Raw genomic sequence first — 23,280 nt, 5'->3', positions numbered from 1 at the left:
CAATGCACCCTACCACTGGGCCTACCATAGGGGTGTCTGATATGAAGAAAAGAGAAGGTTTAGCGACTGGCAAGTGGGTGCACTTGGTCAGTCAGCATGGCAGTACCAGACTGCACATAGGCTCTGCAATGGCAGACCTGAGACACACTTTACAGGCTGCTTCTGAGGGTGGCACAACCAGTGCTGCAAGCCCACCAGCAGCATTTGATTTACAAGCCCTGGGCACACATGGTGCACTGCACTAGGGTCTGACAAGTAAATCAAATAACCCAATCATGGAGTCACTAATCAATGCATCAATTTAACAATAGGGGAGAGCATATGCACTTTAGCACTGATCGGCAGTGGTAAAGTGCCCAGAGTCATAACACAGGCAACAACAGGTCAGAAAAAATATAGGAGGAAGACAAAAAGTTCAGGGATGACCATGCAAAAAGGGCCATGTCCAACAGGACCTCTGAAACTTTATCAGAAATATCACCAGTCAAGTTCAACTAGACTGCTAAAGAAATGTCTACGAGTGCTTCTTTTTGGCCAGTGACAGGATAGATTCATTGGTAAATACAAGGATTATGCAGTTCCTAACTGGAAGAGAGAGGGGGACAGGTTATTGTGGTCAAGGACAACAGTTCTTCCTGTTGGAATATAGGGCCCTCACACACCCAGCTGGGTGTCATGCCTCAGCATAGGGCGTGTTCTTCGTCAAGTCAGCGCTGCAATACCCGACAGGCACCCTGTGAGGGGCTCTTTGGCGGAGATCTTTTATTCCAAATTGCCGTAAGGTGCTGTGGGGTTGAGTGAGCCTAGACAGTGTAAATGAAGAGTGTGGAGGTAAGTTACCTAAAGAAAGGTTAAAACAGGAAATGGAAGTGCCAAAGAAAACAATTTTAATCAATAGGCCTTCCAACCTGATTAAAAAGATGAAAGGCGCAGTACTGAGATAATGTATCAGGTCGGCGCTGTATTTAATTGGTCAACATGTTTCTCCCCTAATAGTCTTCTGATCTGGCGGCGATTCGTCAGAACCTAGTAAGAACAAATCTATCTACACAAAGGTGGTTGTCTAGTGATATTACCCTGATGAACCAACCTGAGCTGTACTCTTAGTGTAGTACCTGGTAAGACATGCCCAACCTATTAACAAATAGAAATATTAAACAATAGTTAAATTTGGGAAAACATTTCAAAACAAAGCACACGTGTCCCCTACGTGACATGCTCAATCCACACAGTGGTGATGCCTAACAACCATGTGGGAGCCAAGTATGTAGCTCTTGCCAGTATCTAATTTTTACAGCAGACACCAGTGTATGTGGTGTCTCTCTCTCACTGGTGGCACATAATGACTAAAGGTAAATTTGTGTTAGGTAGAACAACCCACCCAGGTAGCAGAACAAAGTGGAAAACTCACCCTAATCGGGTCTTTTAATTACTGCATCAGTACCTGGCAGGAAAGGACACAAGGGAAATTCCCAGTATCCTGGGTGGATATGAGGGGGATAGAAATGCAAAAAAGATTTTTATTGCTCCGCACGCTACTCAATTCAAGGTAACAGTATGATTAAAAAGAGATGATTTTGCGTGTGTCACGTGTCATGGTAGAGAACCTCGTGTTGAGAGTCGACAGACCCATATTGGGTTCAGAAAGTAGCTGGGAGTATAGCAATGGCCATGAACTAAATAAAAATGGTATAGCTGCGAATGAAGACACCCCGTGGATGTCGGAACCAATGGCATTAGTGTATATAATCCATGTTTACATGCAAGACATGGCTGGATATCATGACAGTAAACTGTCAACGCGTACTATTCAATAAGTAATGGTGTGGTCACTGTTGACGATAATTAAGTTAAAAGAAAAATCAGTAGCGTTAGAAGCCGAGCACTGAGGATAGCTCGCTAGTTTGGTTGACCAGAACTAGGCCGCCGGGTTAGTTGATGAAAAAAGGAGGGAGAAAATACTCACGTTTGCTAGTTGGCAACACGCATATGGATCTACCCACTGCTGCCGGGAACCAGGAGGTAAAACGCCTGCCGCCAGAGACCCTTAAGTAGTGCTCAGGAGTCTGTGCAGGTGAGCGGGGTGATCAACAAGCTCTTAATCAGCGCTAGACTGCTGATGGTTCAAGTGCATCGTGGGTGCTGTATGGGGGCCATTTTAGGTATAGAAAACAGGATTTGTAAAAAGCTCATTTGGAAGTAGAAACGCTGTGGTGTGTAATATCTAAATTACTAGGGCGATGGTATGCTCATTAAATGGTGTGCAATTCTCTAGAACCGGTGTGGACGCATGTGTGGTATTATAGTGTCCAAGATTGGGAGAGTGCTCATGAGGGAGTGTCTAAGCCCATGTTCGGTATATGTAGAGAACCTACTTGGCAAAAGCTATGTTCTGAGCAAGTATCTTAAAACTCGATGGGCATATGTAGAGAACCTACATGGCGGACAGATAAAAAACACCATGTTCTAGTAGGTAGTGTTAGGTTAAGTGCCGGATTTATCATACATGGCAGAGCAGGTTAAGAGAAGTCGGCCATGCAACTAGGGTGAAGTGTTAAATAAGGATCTCTGTGGTATATATGAGGACCCAAAACGAATATGGTTAGGGTTCAATTAACTGTCTAACCCCATGTCAAGTGTTGAGTTCACTCCAGAGGATACCTTATTTAACCCTTAGCTATCCGTTGACAGACGGTGGACCCATCTCTGCTCTTTGTTGAATAGGGACCCCTTACTGATGCTGGGATAACTTTCTAGTACCAGCCACCATAAAGAGTCTGGTGGATGTTTTTCTTGGTCAAAGTGTTTGCAGATTTTGGTGTTTAATTTGTGACACCTAATATTGCTCCGGTGTTCAGTAATGCATGTTTTAACTGCTCGTGTGGTCATGCCTATATATCTGAGGTGACATGGGCATGTGATCATGTAAATGCAATTAGAAGTGTTACAGTTGGTATTGGTTCATAGATCCCATTTAAAGGTGTTGGAGAAAGCAATCTCCTTGGTCACTTCTGTGAAAACACAGACCGTGCATGACCCACAGGAGAAATGACCCTTGACTGGGGGTAGGTCCCATAGTGGTCGTTGTGAGATTTGTTTCGGAGGCTGAGGTCTGATGTGGATTAACATATCCTTTAGATTTCTTGTGCATTTAAGTGCAAATCTAGGTGTGCCTAACTCTAGTTATCCTGTTTTTAGTATACCCCAATGTTTCTTGAGGGCATTCCTAATTCTGTTGGAATCTGGGGTAAAAGTGGTCACACAGGTAAGGGTCTCGGTTTTCTCTTTTAGTCTGGGCTCTAGTAAGGCCTCGCGGTTGTTAATCCTCACTTTTATTAGAGAGGGCAATGTTGCATTGAAGGTACTCACGCCTGCTCAAGTTGTTAGCTAGCAGGTCCGCCTCAGATCTGTATCTGTTTAGCTACAGTTTCTTCTTAGCCGAAGAAATTGGCCAAAGGGCAGTTTCTCCTTGAGTGCCCTTGGGTGGTGGCTACAAAACAGCAAAAGACTATTGCAGTCAGTGGGTTTTCTGTAAACAGATGTACTAAAGTGGCCTCCTACAAGTTTGATTGTGAGCTCAAGGAAAGAAATCTTGACATTAGATATGGAACTGGTGAATCTTAAGTAGGATTTTAAGGTGTTTATCCACTTACAAAATTCCTCACAGGTCCTCATATCTCCTTTCCAAAAGAGGAGATTATCATCCATAAATCTCTTCCAAAGGAGTAAGTTGGTTTGAAAGGGGTGGGAATCTTTGAAGATCAATCTCTCCTCAAAAGCGGCAATATACAAACAGGCCATACTCGGAGCAAAGGTACTCCCCATGGAAGTACCTTGGGTTTGATGGTATAGTTGGCCTTTGAACTCAAAGAAATGTTCAGTGAGAGTGAGTGTGGCGCATTCCAACACAAAATGACAGGATAGATTAATTATCAGATTTCGACCCACAGCAAGAAATAACAAGCATTTGCAGTGCAATAGGTCTCGCATTTGCGAGAATTTGAGCAATTGGCATTGTAAAAGACAATTCCTTTTATTTACATATTAGTCTTTAAAACATAAATAAAAGGCATTGTCATTCACAATGCAAATAGCTTAAACTCTTGGCGATACCTATTGCATTGCAAATGCTTGTTTTATTTGAGACATGTAGCGTAAATGCGGCTCCAGAGAAAAGTAAAGATTAACAGAGCACTTTTAAAGCAGCATCATTAGCACCTCACCCTTGGGTTTCTATGCATAATAACTATTTATGTCTCAACCGGTAATCGTTAAAAGGACTGTTACATTGAGTGCATAAATCACTAAAGGAGGGAAACGGGACACCAAGGTAAGGTGGGGAGGTTGTTATTTAGAAAGTAGTTATATCAGCACTACATTACAACTGGATTGCGGTAACCATAACAACCAAATGTGCACTGGGCGTGCTAGTGTAAGTGACAAGTGCAGTGACACAAGTGATATAGAAACGGCGCGAGATGCGAAGGACAATGAAAACAAACAGTAATTCAGGGTCAAAAAATAACTTAAATAAATACAAAAGTAATTTGTTTTGATTAATTTCAGAACGACCCCGTAGTAGCCATTGATGACGCTGCAAAGTCGACGGCGTTCCGACCTTATCAGATTAAGGTAATCATCAGGACGATGGTTACAAATTTCTATGATAGTGCTGGAGGCACAAGGAGTGACTATCCCGGTATGGTGATAGTAGCGAGGGGAATCAATCAAGATAGAAGTAGGCAGCGATGGGCAAGGTCATTCGCTGTAACGTTTGATGGAGGGTCCACAATACTTCAATGGATGGGATGGGTACAGAGTCTGGGCGATGTGAAATTGCTGCCTGAAATGGAGTGGATCTCAGTCAGCCGCTGAGGCTGGAACGTCGCGTTGCGGGATACCGCGTACATATCCCAGGCAATTTGTGGGACTAGTAAGAGGAAGGAGGAATAAATCCAGGGGGACGAGCAAAGTGCATTACTCATCTCCCTGAATGTATTCCTCAGCACCCATCTCATCCAATGAAGTATTGTTGACCCTCCATCAAACGTTACAGCGATTGACCTTGCCCATCGCTGCCTACTTCTATCTTTATTGATTTCCCTCGCTACTATCACCATACCGGGATAGTCACTCCTTGTGCCTCCAGCACTATCATAGAAATTTGTAACCATCATCCTGATGATGACCTTAATCTGATAAGGTCGACTTTGCAGCGTCATCTATGGCTACTACGGGGTCCTTCTGAAATTAATCAAAACAAATTACTTTTGTATTTATTTAAGTTATTTTTTAACCCTGAATTACTCTTTGTTTTTATTGTCCTTCGCCGTCTCACGCTGTTTCTATATCACTTGTGTCACTGCACTTGTCACTTACACTAGCACGCTCAGTGCACATTTGGTTGTTATGGTTACCTCAATCCAGTTGTAATGTAGTGCTGCTATAACTACATTCTTAATAACAAACTTTACACCTTACCTTGGTCTCCCGTTTCCCTCCTTTTGTAATTTATGCACTCAATGTAACAGTCCTTTTAACGATTACCGGTTGAGACGTTGTTTGTGCTACATAACTTTTCCCGGTCTCAGCTGGGTAAACGGGTTTACTTCTGTGCTACGTTCCTTAATAACTATTTATAGCACTTAGTCCCACGTTTGTTGCAATCGGAGGACACTGTAAATGAAAGGTGTTGCTGGTATTCTATTTAAAGTTATCGGCCTCACAAGGATAGAAGGCTGCATTGGTCCTGTTGAATTCAAACCTAGGATCTGTACGTGACAGCACACATCAGCGACAAGATAAACCATGATGCTAGCTTACATATAACAGACATCACAGTGATTTTGTGGGAGGGCCAGTTGAAACCAGATAAAAGAAATGAACGTGCAGTGAGAGAAATTAAATTGCATGTTATATTGGGGCAGTACAGGCAGCTTTTATAAATTTACACTTCAAGAAATTACATTTTAATGCACAACGAGATAAGTGGCTTGCACAGAACCGCAGTATTATTTTGTCAAGTTCAGAAGTCTGCTACATCTCCTTGCCGTCTACATTTTCACCAATTACCATATGTCATACAATATTAATGCTAAATAAGAACGTCACCTTTAAAGCCCCCGAGACAAAGACGGCTTCTAGATTGGCCGCCAAGATCAGAACTCCAGCTCCTCAAGCAACACAGGACCATGAACCAAAAGAGCAGAAAACCGGACAGCAAGCCGCCTGCTGAGCTATGCCAATCTGAAAGAAGTTTCCAGTACAGATCTCCCCTCTGCTTTTGTATCACGGCCGCTAAAGTGAAAGCGGTCGCGCTGTGAAATAAATAAGCACGGTCAACAAAGTGAAAGTGGTCGCGCTGTTAAATAAATAAGTGCGGCAGCTAAAGTGAAAGCGGACTGCACCATAAATTAAATAAACAAGGAAAATAGTGCTCACAGCCAAGATAAAGCAAACTGTGTAACCACACAAGTAAAAGGTCCAGTCGTTATGGGAGGTAACAAATGCAGACAAGGCGGTACCAAAGAGGGACTAACAAGCCTAATAACAACTTGTAAACCAGCGTTTACGAAGGACAATGACACAAACTAATTAGAAATATGGGCGGAGAGTGGGCAGGGCTTCAAAGCCATACTCCAATACTGCATGCCTCGCAGCAGCGCATGCACTACCCAGGCCCGACCTAAAAAGGTATACAACTGAGAAAGCAGGAAATTAAACAGAACCTGCAACAGCAGGATAAAGAGACAGAAGGAGTGGAGCGTTGGAAGAAAGAGGCACGAGCTGGAATCAAGATTAGGCAGCCTTGGTATTCTGCAACCCTGGCATTTGGGAGCTCCGACGAAATTCTTTGTGTCCCAGCTTATTTTATTTTTTGCAAATTAAACACTGGTTGGAACAGGGGTCAGCAACAAGTAGCTTGCCAGTTACAATTAGCTGTCGAAGTGAAAGTAAGTAGTTCACAACATTTAAAAAGTCTAGAACCAGTAGCCAAACCATAATACAGCTGTATTTTTTTGTACAGCTTAAATGATGATCTTGCATATTTGAAGATATTCTCATTTTTGATAATGAAGAAAAAGGTGAATATTTAAAATAAAATATTTGCTAACATCACACAATTTGAGACTAGATTACAGGTCAAGTATATTACATATAGATCGAGTGGACTACTGAAGCCAGTAGACCTGCAGGTCTAGTAACATTGCACAGTATGACTGACAACCCAGACAACCAGAGCCAAATAGTGGATGACTGGACATGTTGAGGTCTATGTGGTGTGTGTGAGCGAGAAAGGAGCGAGTGTATGTGTGTGTTTCAGGGTACCTTCCATTTCACAGAGCCTACCCCTCGCAATTAACATATAAACATATGCTGTCCCCTCATTGGCACCTCTGCCAAGGGCTTGTTCTCAGTCTTAGGGCTGGGACATTACACCATGGCAATCAAGGCTTCTCAGCCAGCTAGTGGAAGGAGCTACTCGGACAATACTAATCTGTTTTTAGGGAGCTTTGCAAGCCAATTACACTGCTAAACCCTGGGAAACCTGTCACGAGCAATAAACTGGGCATTTGGTGTACCACATCAGCTGAGAACAGAAAAAAGGACATACATCTCATATATGGAACAATGCAACGAAATTAGAAGAGTTTGCCACCTGAGGTCTGACAGATTACCTTAAATATACAGAGACTGATTTTGTGTCATATGCAGCAGGTGCTAGGTCGTCCTGGGATAGAGGGAATTTGGTATGCAGACTTTGGGCCGCGTTGTTACTGCCGATGGACATGTTGCCACCTACAATGCAGCACCTAATTAAATAGCGCCGCAGTTGTCGGTGGGGAAATGCTTGTCATCAGGTGCAAAAGTGAGCAAGGATATGGGGGCACCGTCCCTTATTGGCAAAAACAAACAGCAATCGCCATGGGGCAAACACCATTTTTGAGAGTGAGTAAGTGCAGGCCTCAAAAAATCAAAACACTTTTACTAGACCTCCAGGTCTAGACTTGAATAGTCTACTCAGCATAACTGTAATGTACTTGACCTGTAATCTGGTCTCAAATTGTTTGATCCTAGCAAATATTTTATTTTACAGTCACCTTTTTTTATTATCAAATATGTGAGCATCTTCAAATATGCAAGTTCACCATTTCTGCTGTACGGAAAAAAAATTGGTTTGATTTCATAGACTAAACATTTGCTCCATGTAAAACAAAATCTACTCACACACAGGGTAAACATAACCCTCGACCTGCCTCATAGTTCACTAATAAATAGCACTGTCATCAGGGCGGGGGTAAGAATGTTTCTGAGTTCATGTTTAAAAACTCACTTTTAATAAATGTATTAGTAAAGCATGATCTGATAGCGCACTGGCATTTACAAACAGCACATTTTCAATTGAAATAGCTACAAAACGTTACCACTAACATGCAGGTTTTCTCATAAAACTATATAGTGTACAAACAATAATCTGTAAAAACTGGCTTTCAGCAAAAATGTTTACCATTTGCTCATCACCATGTAAAGTCCATCCCATTAAAATCGTCTTTTCATCACATAAAACTACTAAAATGTGCTTTCATAACTACTACAATATATTTTGAAGTGTTTGTACAGTTCATTTACAACCATTAAATGTTGTATGTTAGAAACAAAACTGAGATCCTACAACCTTTCATTTCTCACTCTTTGTACAGCACAACTGTCAAAATCGTTACAAAATCCTTTAACTCTGCTGCTTATTTTATCCTGGCGGTTGTTTTTATTTTTCTTTCTCTGACTGCAAATTGTAAGACATATGCTGACAGTTTACCTCTGTCAATCAACACAGCAAATGTGACAAGATAAAAACAAGATTTAAACCCATCTTTATTGCTTATTCACTTTCTGGGATAACAGAACACCTGTTCTTTATTATGTGTTACAATATTCTGATTCCAGGAATTTCAGTGATGCAGCTAATCTAATATGATGGCTGTATTAGAACAATGGAAGGTCCTTCCTTACAAAGTTTATTTGGTAGTTTGTTTACTGGACCACAACACAAAAAAAACTATGCTGGATCCTGTTTCCCCTGACAACTATAGACCTATATCCAACATCCCACTCTTAGCGAAGGTTCTTGAGAAATGCATACAACAGCAGCTGAGTCAACACATCACCAACTTCCACCTACTTGATGACTTCCAATCCGGTTTCAGACCTGGTCACAGCACTGAAGCCACCATCCTACACATCGTGGATGATGCCTTGCAAGCCCTTGACCAAGACAAACATGTCTCCTAATCCTCCTTGACCTATCCTCGGCTTTCAATACGGTTAATCACGAAACACTCCTCGAACGCCTCAAACTCAGGATGGGACTGGATGGCACCGTTCAAGAATGGTTCAGGTCCTTCCTCGAGAATCGTTCACAGAGAATCCTAATCAACTGCACCTTATCCGCTCCCACTCCGATCACGGTTTGAGTTTCCCCAAGGATCAACCCTGTCCCCAACCCACTTCAACCTTTACCTTGAACCGCTCACAGAGGTGCTTCGTACCGCCAATATCGCCTACCACATGTATGCCGACGACACACAGATCTACATTAAAATCTCTTCTCCGGAGGACATTTTCTCCCTGAATGAGGCCTTGAAGTTGACTGTGCACTGGCTCTCCTCTAACCAGCTCAAACTTAACACAAAAAAACTGAATTTCTCCTCATCTCACCAAACAAAAACAACCCAGACATTCAAGAATGGTTCACGGCTATCACAGCGTTAAACTGCACCCCTATCATTGTAGACTCTGCCAAATCCCTTGGAATAACCCTTGACGGCAGCTTGAATATGCGTGGCCATATCAATTCGAAGGCCAGAACTGCCAGATTTCACCAGAGCTACCTAAGAAACTTGAAACCCTTCCTCTGCACTCCTGACCTAAAAATGGCAATCCAGGCGCTAATAATTTCCAGACTAGAATATGGATTCTCCACCTTCACAGGTCTACACAAAAGCTCGTTGGCCCCACTGAAAGCTTGCCTCAACGCCGCCACCAGACTTCTAACTGGTTCAAAGAAATTCAACCACATCTCTCCCCACTTGAAAGCTCTAAAATGGCTTCTTCTCGAGGCCAGGATCCAACTTAAGCTGGCTTGCATCACCCACAAAGCTATATACTCCAATTCCCCGGCATATCAGGCCCAGAAACTCGTGATATCCGGAGGGGCCAGAAATTCCTGATCTGCCAGAGACCTTTTGCTCCAACCGGCACGCTTGCGGAATTTTGAAAACGTACAATCGGGCCTTCTCCGGGGCCGCACCCAGAATCTGGAACTCACTCCCGCCCTCCATCAGAAGACTTCCCTCTCTGGCTCGCTTCAAAAAAGAGGCCAAAACTTGGGCAAAAGTCCTCCCCTAACGCTGGCATTACATGCACTTCAGTGTCCCTGTTCCACCCACTATTTCGGCATCATCCATGGTCTTCCTGGATGATACTCACCCACACTGAGACTGTTGTTTTAAATGTTTTCACCTGTTTTTTTTTCCACACAGGTATACTGGGATTGAAACTGCCTGCCTCTTTGTACAATGTATCTCCCTGTTTTTATCTTAACTATATCCTCCCCCCCCCCCCCAAAAGTCCTTTGTTTACCTCCTATCTAGCCTGTAAAGTGCTCTCATACCCTCACGGGTCTGGTTCGCACTCTATAAAACTCTAAATTCATAAATAAATAACATACCTGGAGGTAAAGGACAGTTGTGTCAGAGAACAGGATGCCCAGGACATTTACATTTTTCCCATTGTGTAGGATCATAAATGAACCAAAATAATGCAAAGAAGATGGAGTTGTTGGTTCCACTTCCAAGCATTCCTTCCATTTTCACTCCACTTAGAAAGGCTATTTTGCCACATTCAGTATCTGTCTGCTGGAACTATCAGTATGGTTACTTGTTCTGAAGAGTTAAACTATTTTAAGTAAAATCAAGTCATTAAACAGAAGATGAAAGTTTCCTTTTGCCTCAATCTTCTATCGAACACCCGTAACCTAAATTAATACAGACAATACATTTGCTGAGTGAAATAAGCAATGGGGATGCTGTACCACAAAACAGTGGAACAAAAATAAAAAGCTATATCTAGTATCGCCAATAGTTCTGTCAATAGGATTCAATGAATAAAACAACATATCTAAATCACTATAAATACCTCATTGTGCTGAGGCAACTTGAGACAGATATTTTGGCCTTTCATTTCCGGTAGGAAACAAACACTTTTCATTGACAGCTATCAAGTGGCCCCATGTCTTGAGAGTGACTTTAGGTCAGTCAACATTTTTAACAAACATTACTAAGCACAGTAGAACATGATGATGTATAGATATAATGGTTAAGATTGAACCGCAGGTCACAGCCTGATTACTGCTGATGTATGAAAATCAAAATTGGTTAAAGATTAAGTTCATGCCAAGGAATTAGCGGATTGCTGTTTTTTATGCCCATCAGTAAATACGTAGGTAGACACTTTAAGCAGGGTCTTTTATCTTCCAGCACCGAGCCGGGTCTGGTGGCTCAGTGGACTAATGAGTCTACTGCAGGGGCCTGTGTTCGACCTCATGATCACAGGTTCAAATCCCTACAGGTCCACTAAGCCTTTCAACCATCTGAAGTCGATAAAACGAGTAACATTGAGCTAGGTAAACAACAAACATCTGTTAATCAGCGCCAAGATAGCCGTAGTGGTGAACGTGCGCTATGCCAATACACGTTATGTTATGTTTATCTTCTGGCACTCATGCTGCACATTAACTGAGATGCTAAGTTTGAGGCCACTATAAGGAAAATAGTTTACTGTGTTTTGTAACTGATATGATGTCATGGAATGTTGGGAGTGTGTGCAGGCTTTGAAAGAGTGATCAGTTAGATTGAAGGGGCTGAGCAGCAATTAAAACAATTAAAACAACAAGAAGCAAATTGAAGGAACAAATCACATTTCGTCACTAGGAAATAAAATCAATTAGATCACGAAAATCACACCTATATCTCAACATCAATCAATTAACATTCTAGGATAATAAGATTGACAAGATCAAATAAAATGATAAGAGATAAATGATTTATCTCTAGTTCACATAAGAACATATAGCATATTAATAGTGTTCTTCATATAGAATGGTATTGAAACATGTAAGATCACATTAAAGATTGCACATGTTTCATGCAGGGTGCAAACAAAACATATCGCAAATGTTTCAGGGAAAATGCACTCAAAACACTTACCCAGTACACCCTAAAGAACATCACAACACATCTAAATGCTCAGCCCCTTCAATCTAACTGATCACTCTTTCAAAGCATGCACACACTCCCAACATTCCATGACATCACACTCATACAGGCTGTGCAGCCAGGACTAGGAAGTATAGGATATAACACTGTGCTTGTGCAATAAAGTTCAGGCCATAACACCAATTTGTATCACATTACTAATGAGCAACATTGACAAACCTCTACTCACTTACAGCCAAGGCGGAGGAGGTGCTCCACAATGAGCAAAGAGCAGTTATCGCTAACACACCATAGGCAGCGGAATGGCAGAAGATGCCAGCAACCCTGCAGGAGGTATACCCATGTGCCCTGACTGAATGCACTCCTGGTGTCCAAGCCCTGGTTTCCCAGCATTCAGTGTGCCACAGGGAAAGTGTGGCTTGTGTTCATGCCCATCTTCTTGGTCACAATGAAGGAGAAAAGTGGAGACTTGTGAGAAGCTCCTTATTGCTTCATTATGCAAGTAATAAGATCTTCCACTTCTCGCTTAATACCAGTGAAGGGCTGCCAAATCTAAGCCTACACCTTACACCCCATCAACGGTGACCCGACCAGTTCGTCTTCATCAAGTAACAGAGGAGCAGGAAGAGATGAGAGTGCAGATTTACATAATGACAGAAGCAGGGAGGCCACTAAAAACATCCTCGTGTTGGGAGCTCATTAAAACAGTCAAGAGCTTGTGTTGCCCATATGGAAGTTGAAATCAAAGAACAGCCCTTGTGGACAGGTAACAGTGTTGTGACTAAGAAGACCAGGTACAAGCTCTAGGGCTGGAAAGTTGTTAATAGAAACACTCAGGTTGGTAATGCGGCAGCCAATTGCCCCACAAAAACTGCTCCTGGCATGAGGTCGCATATGGTTAATTGGTAGAACTGCAATCTCTTTGCCAAGGGTGTAGGGTGGAATGCCATTGACATGCCAAAGAAAAAGGAAATTCTAGAAGCAGGAGGAAGAATCACAAGGATCGGGGATTGAAGAATCTGAGGAGAGAGAAGAACTGAAAGTAATCTCACTGATGAAGTGGGAGCAAACAAGAATATTACATCCCACAAGCAAAGGAGTGATCTCAGCCTTGATGGTAATGGCTCTGCCAAACACAAAAGAAAAGGTAGGTGCAATTGTAGTGGATCAGTACACTTAACAATGAAATTTAGACTATCTCTCACTGACCAAAACAAAAATATAGACCTATGGAGACATGAAACCAATAATATTGCAAGGTTTATTTGTATGCGAAATATGACACTTGCAATTGAAATTTTCAAGAGAAATTTTCAATCACTGAGTTCGGCAATGATAGCCTACCAAGCTACAGAACAACAACAGATAATATTCAGATTTTGCCAGTGGGAAATTGAGAATGGAAATAAAACTGAAAATAAGCATCTCAGAACAACCACAGCCCTCTACCACATACGTTTCAGGTTTCATATTTGCAAATAAGTGAAACTAAAGGGGAGGTCATCAAGTGGCTGAAAGGGTGTCCGATGCTGGTCAAATACAGCTGGGTCCGCACTTAAGTTCAGAACAATTATCACAGGTATGAAAGAGTTCCATTTATTTCTATTGAATGTTACTTTATGTTATGTGGTTTGATTGAAAATCCGTCCTTCTGGCACCTATGCTGGACATCTCTGCACTACATGCTGGGTTGCTCCCAATAGACTCAACCATGAACCCTAAAGAACCTGAACAGCCTGTATCAAAGTGAACATGCCGCTCGCTAATCAGAAGGAGAGGCATATCACCTCGACGTAAATGAATAGAAGCGATTTTCAAAACTAGATTTTAATGTTTCTGCCACTAACCAGAGCGACATGAATAATTACACTACTTTACCATCCTTTCTGTATTTATTGAGCTAAGTAAAAATCAAATGGCTATATCTCAGTGTGGCATAAAAAGTGAAAATATTTAATAATGCCATCTATGAGAAACTTGGAGAGCTCAAGGACTTCAGACTGTCCGCACTGACATTAAAATAAGTATCATAGTAAGCTCTCACTCAAACTATACTGCACCACTCTATGTGCATATGTGTAAGTAAAGCTACACATTTAGAGGAACACACAAAGCGCACGCCTGACAATCACATTGTCAGAACTCCATTCAGAGGACCACAATGCAGGCTGGTGTTACTATGCCCAACTGTGGGGTATGTGACATTTACTCACATTTAGCCCTGGAGCCTGACCTACTCTAGACCCTAAACAGTTAGGTAAAGTACTACTCCTTCAGCGCTTGGCTCTCAGTAGTAGCATAGGCCAAGCAGTCAAAGGCTTCTTGTGGGTCAGGGGATGGTACAAACTGCAGATGCAAGACAAAAAGTACGAACAGCAACCCCAATAAGCTGATTGTTATGTCAAATACTTGCTTTTTTGATAAAACTAGCATTTAATAAAAGCACACAAAGCATATCGAACGCACGCTAAATAATATCCAGAGTCTTAAGATCGACGCACTAGCATCGCCCTGGACAGTGTCCTCCCCCATCCATTCTAACAGGTCTGATTATTTCCCATTTGATAATAGAGGCAAATTTTAGATGTGGCCCAAGCTAGTCACCATACGACAAAGTCTTGTTCTGACCTTAAGAGTCAATTTGAGCACACCTACGTGCTACTTTAATGCAAGTCTCACGAAGGCCTGATTGCTAGAACAGTCTTACCCGACCGACCCGGAGTAGCCAGCTTGTTCATGGAGGACCGGAGCTCGTCTTCTCAGGTTCCTGTCTTCCTATGCGGGAGGGTCACTGAGTCTAATAGCCTCCTCTGAATTACACTTTAGGGTTGCCACAGATTCAGGAATGCCCACCGCTGTTTTAGACATCTCCTCCACAGCTTCGTCTGCTCTCGGTAAGTGATACTGCAGGCAAGGGTCTCTGTCAGGTCTCTTTTGCTTTATCCTTTGTAAGTGATTCTTTTGACATTATACTCCAAGGAAACAGTCCTAAACTTCTTCAAAGTGGCCCCCACCTGGCGTATGAGGGTAGTTAACCTAATCCACCACAAATGTGATTTCCCTAATCTTCACGGTAGCCCCCACCTGGCATACCAGAGTAGCTGACTTACTCCAGCAAGGGCGACTGCCCTAAACTCACCATAGCCCCATCTAGAATACAGGGGGTGCCAACTTACTCAGAGAGGGGAGGATGGCCAGCACTCTTGTAACTGTCCCAAACGGACAGCACTTCTCACACCAGGATCTACCGACAGGACCTCTGCTGGGCCTCGTTCCAGCCAAGCACACTGTCCACCTCACATGGTTCGCTAATCTCGGCAGTCAGGAAGAATGGTGGCACTCCAGACTCAATGCAAGTGGTCTGGACTTCCTGGATGATGGCCCCTCCCCCAGTAAGGAGGCTTGCAGATCTTGCTCCCCAGTCCTCGTTGCAGCAGCTTGAAGTCTTGGTAATCTCCTTTCCACACTAATGAACAACTTGTGAGTTTCATGCTTCCACTCTTACAGTTCACATTCAGACAGAGATGTGATTTAATGTCTGGTCCATTTGAATGTGTGTTGACTCCTTTGAGCTGTCCTCTTCTCGGTCCTGCCCTTCGTCAAAGGCACAATCTGGGCTTCCAAAAACCCTCTCGGGCCTCCAAATCACAAACCACGGACAGACAGACTTACAACACAGTGCACACATGCATATTTGTGTTTGTATGAGCACACAAGTATCGCACTACATACTTTATGTAGGCCAAAGGTGACACAGCAGAGGAACTTAACATGAGTGGGTCGGTAGGCACCACTCCAGTGACATGGGTAAACATGTCTGTTCACACTACTGACTTATGAAATACAAAATGGATATCTTCCACTGTGTTTGTATCTCTTAACTGCTTGCAAGACCAGTAGACCTCTACTACTATGAGGGTAGCACTTTGTGTGCCCTTCCTGGTATAACAAGACAGCATTACCATGAGACAAGCCCAAGCACTGGCACACATGCTCATATGATCTAGGTTCGCTCATGACCAAAAATCAGCATCAGAGATCCAGATATCTATGCAGCTGGGGCACACATCTATGACCATGCAGGGGACTTTTCCGTTCCAGCACACACATAACACTATCAAACAGGCCATAATTTGAATCACACACACGCAAATCCATTAGCAAGTGTTGTGGAAGAATTGACTGGATAATACCATGCATTTAGCATTTGTCGTAAAGGAAAGGCTAGTCAAAATGATAGGCATTAGACAGCAAAGTATTATCCCCAAGTAAGGATAGGTTTTGTGTGGGCCCTGCATAGTTTCACCTCTATGTTATGTTGGTTGCGTCACTCAAAAAACACCTCTGAGACACAAAAGCTTGGTGAAAACCAAAGTGTGGGACCGCAAACAAGTGTAGCTCCCTGTAGTAGATATCCCGGGCGGCACGATTCCAACAAACAGACCGGATAAGAGGCTTAAAGCCATCATTACTATAAAAAAAAAACTCATCAGATGATCCCATGCGAAAATTAGCAATGATTTTTGGCAGTCAGACAGATAACAACTGGCAGGGGTTATCAAAGAGCATTCAAACACCTTAAGGTGGAGGTGGTAAGCGATACATGTTTAGGCAGTGATGCCAAAGTTTCAAAGGATCCTATCTACACATGAGATTCATACAAAACTAAAAACTGATGACATGGCTCCCTTTCAAGGGCATAACTTTCAACAGACCTTCGAGAATCAAGCGAGCCACCACCAATTATTCATAATTTGATTGCCATAAGCCCATAGAGAAAGTAGATTTTACAAGTGATATGATGATAGAATCTGGATTTCATTAAAGACATGGAGGTTAACATTATGTATACATCTTTTATTGCAACTTGATGTGCAGCCATTTAATGCAACTTGGACCAAACCTAAAACTCTAGAATCAGAATCTAAATGGCAACTTTTATAAAAACCTAGTCCAGCAACCACCTTCCTCTTTACAGCTGCTTCGAATCTGAATACATATAGAACACAAATTCAACCGATATAACTATAACTTCCAAATCTTCGACTTTCTTCCTTGCATGTTGAACTTCAAAATCTTCTACTGTTTTCTCATATTCAGAGTTTCTGGTAAAAAAATATATTCAATTAAATTGAAATTGATATGTTAACGTCTGTAATGTGCTGTACGCAAACAGATCAAAAAAATCTAAATCAAAGAACGATTTTTAATTACTACAATAATTTCATATTTCATGCTAAACATATATATCCCACCCTGCTCCCATTCCTCTCTCTCTGGAACGGAGGGCAGGATAATGCGAACCTCAATGAAATCCAGATTCTGTCATCTTTTCACTTGGAGATTCTATATTTCATGACAAGACAGGAGGCTATAATTACACATGTTCAAAACTTTGAATAGAAACAGACGTCACATGCTCCCATAGGATTCAGATAACACCTAGCACACGCATACACCGGCATTTGATTAATCTGCAGCTTTCAAAATCTCTGCAAGGCGACCTCCTGCTGTGAAAACCTTACCTGCCATACCCCCTCTCACTGAATGTGCTCCAAATTTATCAAGATCTATTCCCATTTCAAACATACACATCTGGACTCAATGTAATATGTTTGCTGAGCTCACAGGATTATAAGGGCTGACATAAGGGGATAGCAACCATCCCCCCGGAATTCATTCATCCTGAGTTCGTATTCCTGTTCAGGCACCACACTACACATACTTTTCGATGCTCATCAAATCGAGGATAAAACACAGATGAAGACATAGTTTTTGTTCTTTTTGTAATTTGGAATGAAACTCCATCCAGGTTATAGAAAAGATGACATACCTTCAACGCTTTCACATCAGCAACACTCCTAAAGAGAATCATGCATAACAAAGTTGCCAACTTACAAGATAACTTTCTTAAAGTCAATTACTTATTAGCATGCCAACTCTCCAGTTTTTCAAAAATTATATTTACATCTCACAAATTACTGTACCTGTGCCTAGGTGGTCGACGCAACTTAATACTTTTCAAAACTCTACATATTAAAGTATGTCTCCCTATAGAAAAACTAATAACTGGTGCACGACCAACCGCCAAGCTGATCTATAACAATGAATGGTTCTATAATACAATCCTTTTTCATACAACGATGACAAACAAAATGTACAATTCTACATAAGATGTCTCCACAGGATCCAGGTCCCTCTCCAAGCACCAACGAAAACAGCTTTCCAGGCTCCAGCATAACGTTTTGTTGTTCCTGGGACCCAAGACTCCTTGATTAATTCCAGAGTCTGTTCCCAAAGGCCTACAAAGTGCTCTCTTCCCCAGAAATCTTCCAATCAGGAAGGGTCAATGCTCCTTTGACAACCAAAGGATGAACCTCACCTTCCGGTCCCAACAATATCCCATCTGACACAGGAATTAAAATAAACAACTCCTCGGCCAATAAGTTAAGCAATCCTGGAAACCAAGGCTGAGCTACACAAACGGGAGTGATTAGGACAATCTGGCACTTCTTCCTCCTCACCATCAATAACACTCTCTGAATCATCATGATGGGTGGAAATCGTACCCACAAATATTCTTCCAATCATGCTGAAAAGAATATACTGCCTCCACTAGAGTATCCATCCTACAATTGAATTACCTATGTAACTGGAATGTCAACCTTGATGGAAACAGATCAACTTCTAGGGGACCCCAAATCTCCTCCATTTGTTGGAAAATTAGAACATTCAATTTCCAATCACTGTATTCTCTCAGATACCTTGAATTCAAATCTGCAATCGAGTTGTTCAAATCTGGCAAATACTCGGCCTGCAAGCCTATCTTGTGTCTAGACAAAAACTCCAAATCTCTTTTGCTGAGTTAGATTCCTTTGATTTGCTGCCACCCAATTGATTTATATAACGCACTGCCAAAATACTGCCCATCTTCAACAAAACATTTCCGTTCTTTAAAATGTTTCAAAAGCTCTTCAGGGTAAAAATAACTGCTCTCATCTACAAACCTTTTATGTGTTTCCAACTCTCTTCCCACGACCATCTGCCAACTGTCTCCTGCTGATTTAAACATGCTCCCCATCCAAAAAGCCTGCATCAGTCTCCAGAACACAATCTGGACATATTCCAAAAATAGCTCGGCCAAATTGACCAGACACCAATTCAATTCCTCTTGTGCTTCTAATGAAAGAGTCACCTGATCTCCATACCACAAACCTTTCTTTCAACTCTCTGCTTTAAAACTCTGTAAGGCTCTGTAATGAAGATGTCCTGGAAAGACCGCTTGAATAGATGACAAACAAACCTATAATTCCTCTTGATCCAGAGACATGATCAAAAAAATCGCCCAAGTATATTATCAAGTATATTCTCCTCTCAGAGAAAAGCAGAAATTGGCCGCAAAACCTTTGTAAAACATCAGAGAGCTGATGCTAGACCAAAGGGAAGACAAGTAAATTGGTAGAGGTTGCCTAATCACCTGAACTGGAGATATATACGACAGGCCTCCACTATCGGAATCGTAAAGTAAACATCTTTTAGATCGAACGTGACCATCCAATTATTTCTTTCCAAAATATCTCTGAGAAGATGGATACCCTCGATCCTGAAATGTCTGCACACCAGAAACCAATTCAAATGTCTCAAATGTATTACCATGCACCAAACTTTGGGGCATATTATCAAGAAACAGCGTTAAAATTATCGCAGCTTTAGCGGCAGAAGATGGGTCTGATAATATGCCGCAGAGAATTCCCATAGAAACCCATGTTCTGATGTTAACATGGGTTTCTATTAGAATTCTCTGCGGCATATTATCAAGCCCATTATCGCCGCTTTAGCGGCATTTTTCTGCCGCTAAAGCGGCGATAATTTTAACGCCGTGCTTGATAATATGCCCCGTAGTCTTTTTTCCTGACCAAAAAAAGCATACTCAAAATAGTCAATTTTTCCTCTGGCCCTGTCTCTATGGCAGCTTTTTATAACCTCCCTTCAACCTCTAATTCCACCAACTTTTGTTGTCCTTCTGAAAACACCATTCCCACAAGTTCCGCAGTTTGAATTGGGTCTCATCTGAACTCTTATGCGGAACCCTGAATTGCCTTTAAGATCCACTTATCTCTTGTCAAACTTCTCCAATTTTCCACAAAACATCTTAATCTGCCCCCCCTACCTTTTTTTTTTAGGAAATAACTAATCGACATCCTCATACTTATCTTGATTTGCTTGCAAGTATTGTGTTCTTCCTCTGGCCTGACGTCCCCTGCCCACCCTTCCTCTTTGAGGATTTAAACCAGTGGCAGACTGGAATCCTCGAACAATCCACATCCCTGAGTCTGATAAAGAGACCTGCTGAATGTACGACCTGTAACATACCCTTGCTCGGGCCCTGTCATAAGCTCCCTGCCCGAAAACTCCCTTCAGAGAAGTCACTAAAGCAGCAAAGAAAAGAGGAAGAAGGCTGCCGGGCTAGGGTTTATAAATGCTGTCATTTAGATTCGGTTTCGTTACAAGTTGCTTTAGATGGCTGCAAATGAAGTAGCAATAAAAGATTTATGCACAACGGTAGCCTGCCGTCTTGACATGAAATCCACGGAGATCATTTTTTCCGAGAGAATACTGGCCTACACTTGCATATCTGAATGGTCCCAATATACCTAGGTCTATTGAGTTGATCATTTATTTCAATCCTGCTTGGGCTTCTCAAATACTGGCCCCTTAAGATCCCTCTGGGAGACTTCCGACCACTGTAAATCCAAATGAGAGGCCGAGTGTTGAGGGTGTACTGTCTCCGAGAAGGAAAACATACACTTTACAGTGATTTAGTGTCAAGATGCAATGCCGCAAACACGAGGAACGTCTTATGTTTCAAGACTTTTTATGAGCTTGTCAACGAAGAGTACACTTGTCAGGACAAATCTCAGTACATGTCTGACAACCACCTAGAAAAGTTAGACGACGTGGAGCCAAAGTGGTCAGCCACTCAAACCCAAGAAGAAAACCAAGGGCAACTGTAAATGAAAATAAAGTGTCACCTACCACTTCGTTTCCCCTTGGGACTCCCGCAATACCTGCGTCAGGTGGCAGGATTAATCGGTCACAATAGCAAATAATACCGGACCTCAAACTCTTCTTTGATGGAACGGTCAGGCTACCCAACATTCCGCCCATTAGACGACTGTTTCTACTACCATATACTGAGAAACGAGTGAACTAAGGGTAGAGTCGGCCAACCCGCTAACTTTAACAAGAACTACAAGTTTAGCTCCAAATGGCTGCTAATGCAATTGAAATTGACCATACTACGAGTCACCATGCCTCGCGTCAGAACCCACCTGGCCAAATGTTACAGGTATGAAAGGGCTACGCGCGCCATCGTTGAAAGTAAGCAAGCACACGGAAGACAATGCGACACTACCGAGTGCATTTCATTGTCGTGCGTCTGCACTACTCAACACTGGTGCAATATTTTCGACGGGAAAGAACTGTAATCGCTCAGCAGCAAGCAGATAAGATACTCCATGGTAGTAGGTACATGTATTCTGAATCAGGGCTGAACAAGTATGTATTTTTCTAACTGGTCGGTAACTTAGATTAAGAAGCTCTGACCTATCGATTAAATAGCGTCATACATCTACTTGTTAAGGTGACCACCTGTCCGCTACTTACACGGACCGTGAGTAAATTCAGTCTAACATCCGTCGTCCGTTGTTTATGTTTAACGGATGTCACTTGTCCATAACTTTAGAACTTCCGGGTCGCGCAGTCACACAGCTCCCAGACCCTGCTAAAGTGTAAGGATGCCTTCACCCTATCACGGTGCGTCGGCTAGTATCCCAAGTACTGATTTGCCGTGAAGCCTGCACGTGTCTCCGCTCCGCTCCGCCCCCGACAGTCGATGGCTACCGCCCACTTTAGAACGGTGCGTTTATGCTAGTCTGGGACTGAAGTATTCCAAGGAGAGTTAATCAAACTATTCGGGGAACTACGCTGTTCTGTCTGGGAATGTTGCGGCTGCCTTCCCTGAATGGGACAGAGGGACTGAGAAGTGGGACAACCAGAAGTCCCAGATCAGCCTGGGCAGTTCCTTTTTCAATTAAGAACTGCCCCCGTTTCGTCACACATTCTAATACATTGAGGAGGGTCGGGTTGTGCTCGCTCACTTTTTGCGGCTGTCTCATTAAACCAGTGACGTCCCTTCAAAGTTTTAAAAACTGTTGCTTTCTGCGATGCATCGCATCCTCCACGCAGACGTTTTGATGGGGAGTGAATAGGCTTCGGATGATCCCATCGGGTGGGAGCATTTTTAGTGCCCGCCCCAAACTTGACGTTTCATGTCACCACGCTAGCCATTCGATGTTGACCAGTCGACGCTCACCAAGTTGCCAGGCAACGGCGCGCGTCCCTGGTAACAGTGAATTTGGGGAGATGGTACACTTGCAGCCACACAAGCGACAAGTGTTCATCTGGCTGTAGGACGCGTCCCTTATCACCACGTGCAATTAACAGCAGACGAATCCTGTGTGCGGAACATCACCCTAAGCATGAAGCGCAAATGTATCTGCGAGATCTGCACCTGCGGGTAAGAGGCGGTCAGGAACGACGGCAAGCAACAGGATAGATGCACTCTCACTTATCTCCGACTTACTCTCGATTTCCTACTTTTCAGCCTTCCTATGTTGCCTCTCTAATGGAATCTCGATGTGATTGTTTGTGAACGGTTCTCCTATAAAGCGCTCTGATGCCCCCGGACCAAGACCGTGCTATATAAAATCTAAACAAATAATTAAATAGCAGAACTATGTAAATGCTGTCACACTTCAAGGGTTACTGGTCACATATCATCAGTGATACCTTCACCTAATAATGCTTTATATGGCTTATATCCCACTTAGTTTCGAATTCCTACTTTTCAGTCCTCGTAAATTGCCTCTCTGATGCGATCTCGATGTGATTGTTTGATTACGGTTGATTCTCCTGAAAAGGTCTCTGATGCCCGGACCAAGTC

The 23,280-nt window shown here is 42.6% G+C and overlaps 2 protein-coding genes across 6 annotated transcripts in view; one reads left to right on the top strand and one right to left on the bottom strand.

Moving 5' to 3' along the window:
• The window catches only part of EFL1 (elongation factor like GTPase 1), a 987,271-nt gene extending 964,701 nt beyond the window's left edge, over positions 1-22,570 (bottom strand). The window contains exon 1 of one of the 5 annotated variants that reach the window (XM_085644294.1): positions 22,436-22,570. The gene's annotated coding sequence lies outside the window, so the exon portion shown is untranslated. The other 4 variants (XM_085644291.1, XM_085644292.1, XM_085644293.1 and 1 more) reach the window with 4 other exon arrangements.
• A 109-nt stretch (positions 22,571-22,679) lies between these two features.
• The window catches only part of SAXO2 (stabilizer of axonemal microtubules 2), a 98,208-nt gene continuing 97,607 nt past the window's right edge, over positions 22,680-23,280 (top strand). The window contains exon 1 of the mRNA XM_085644296.1: positions 22,680-22,854. Coding sequence (XP_085500422.1) covers positions 22,817-22,854 — 38 coding nt within the window. The 5' untranslated portion in view covers positions 22,680-22,816. The remainder of the gene's footprint in view (positions 22,855-23,280) is intronic.

The sequence above is a fragment of the Triturus cristatus genome, chromosome 3_1 (assembly GCF_964204655.1).
Source record: "Triturus cristatus chromosome 3_1, aTriCri1.1, whole genome shotgun sequence".
Taxonomy (NCBI): Eukaryota; Metazoa; Chordata; class Amphibia; order Caudata; family Salamandridae; genus Triturus; species Triturus cristatus.
The sequence above is the reverse complement of the archived record's forward strand: the minus strand, read 5'-3'. Positions and strand labels throughout refer to the sequence as shown.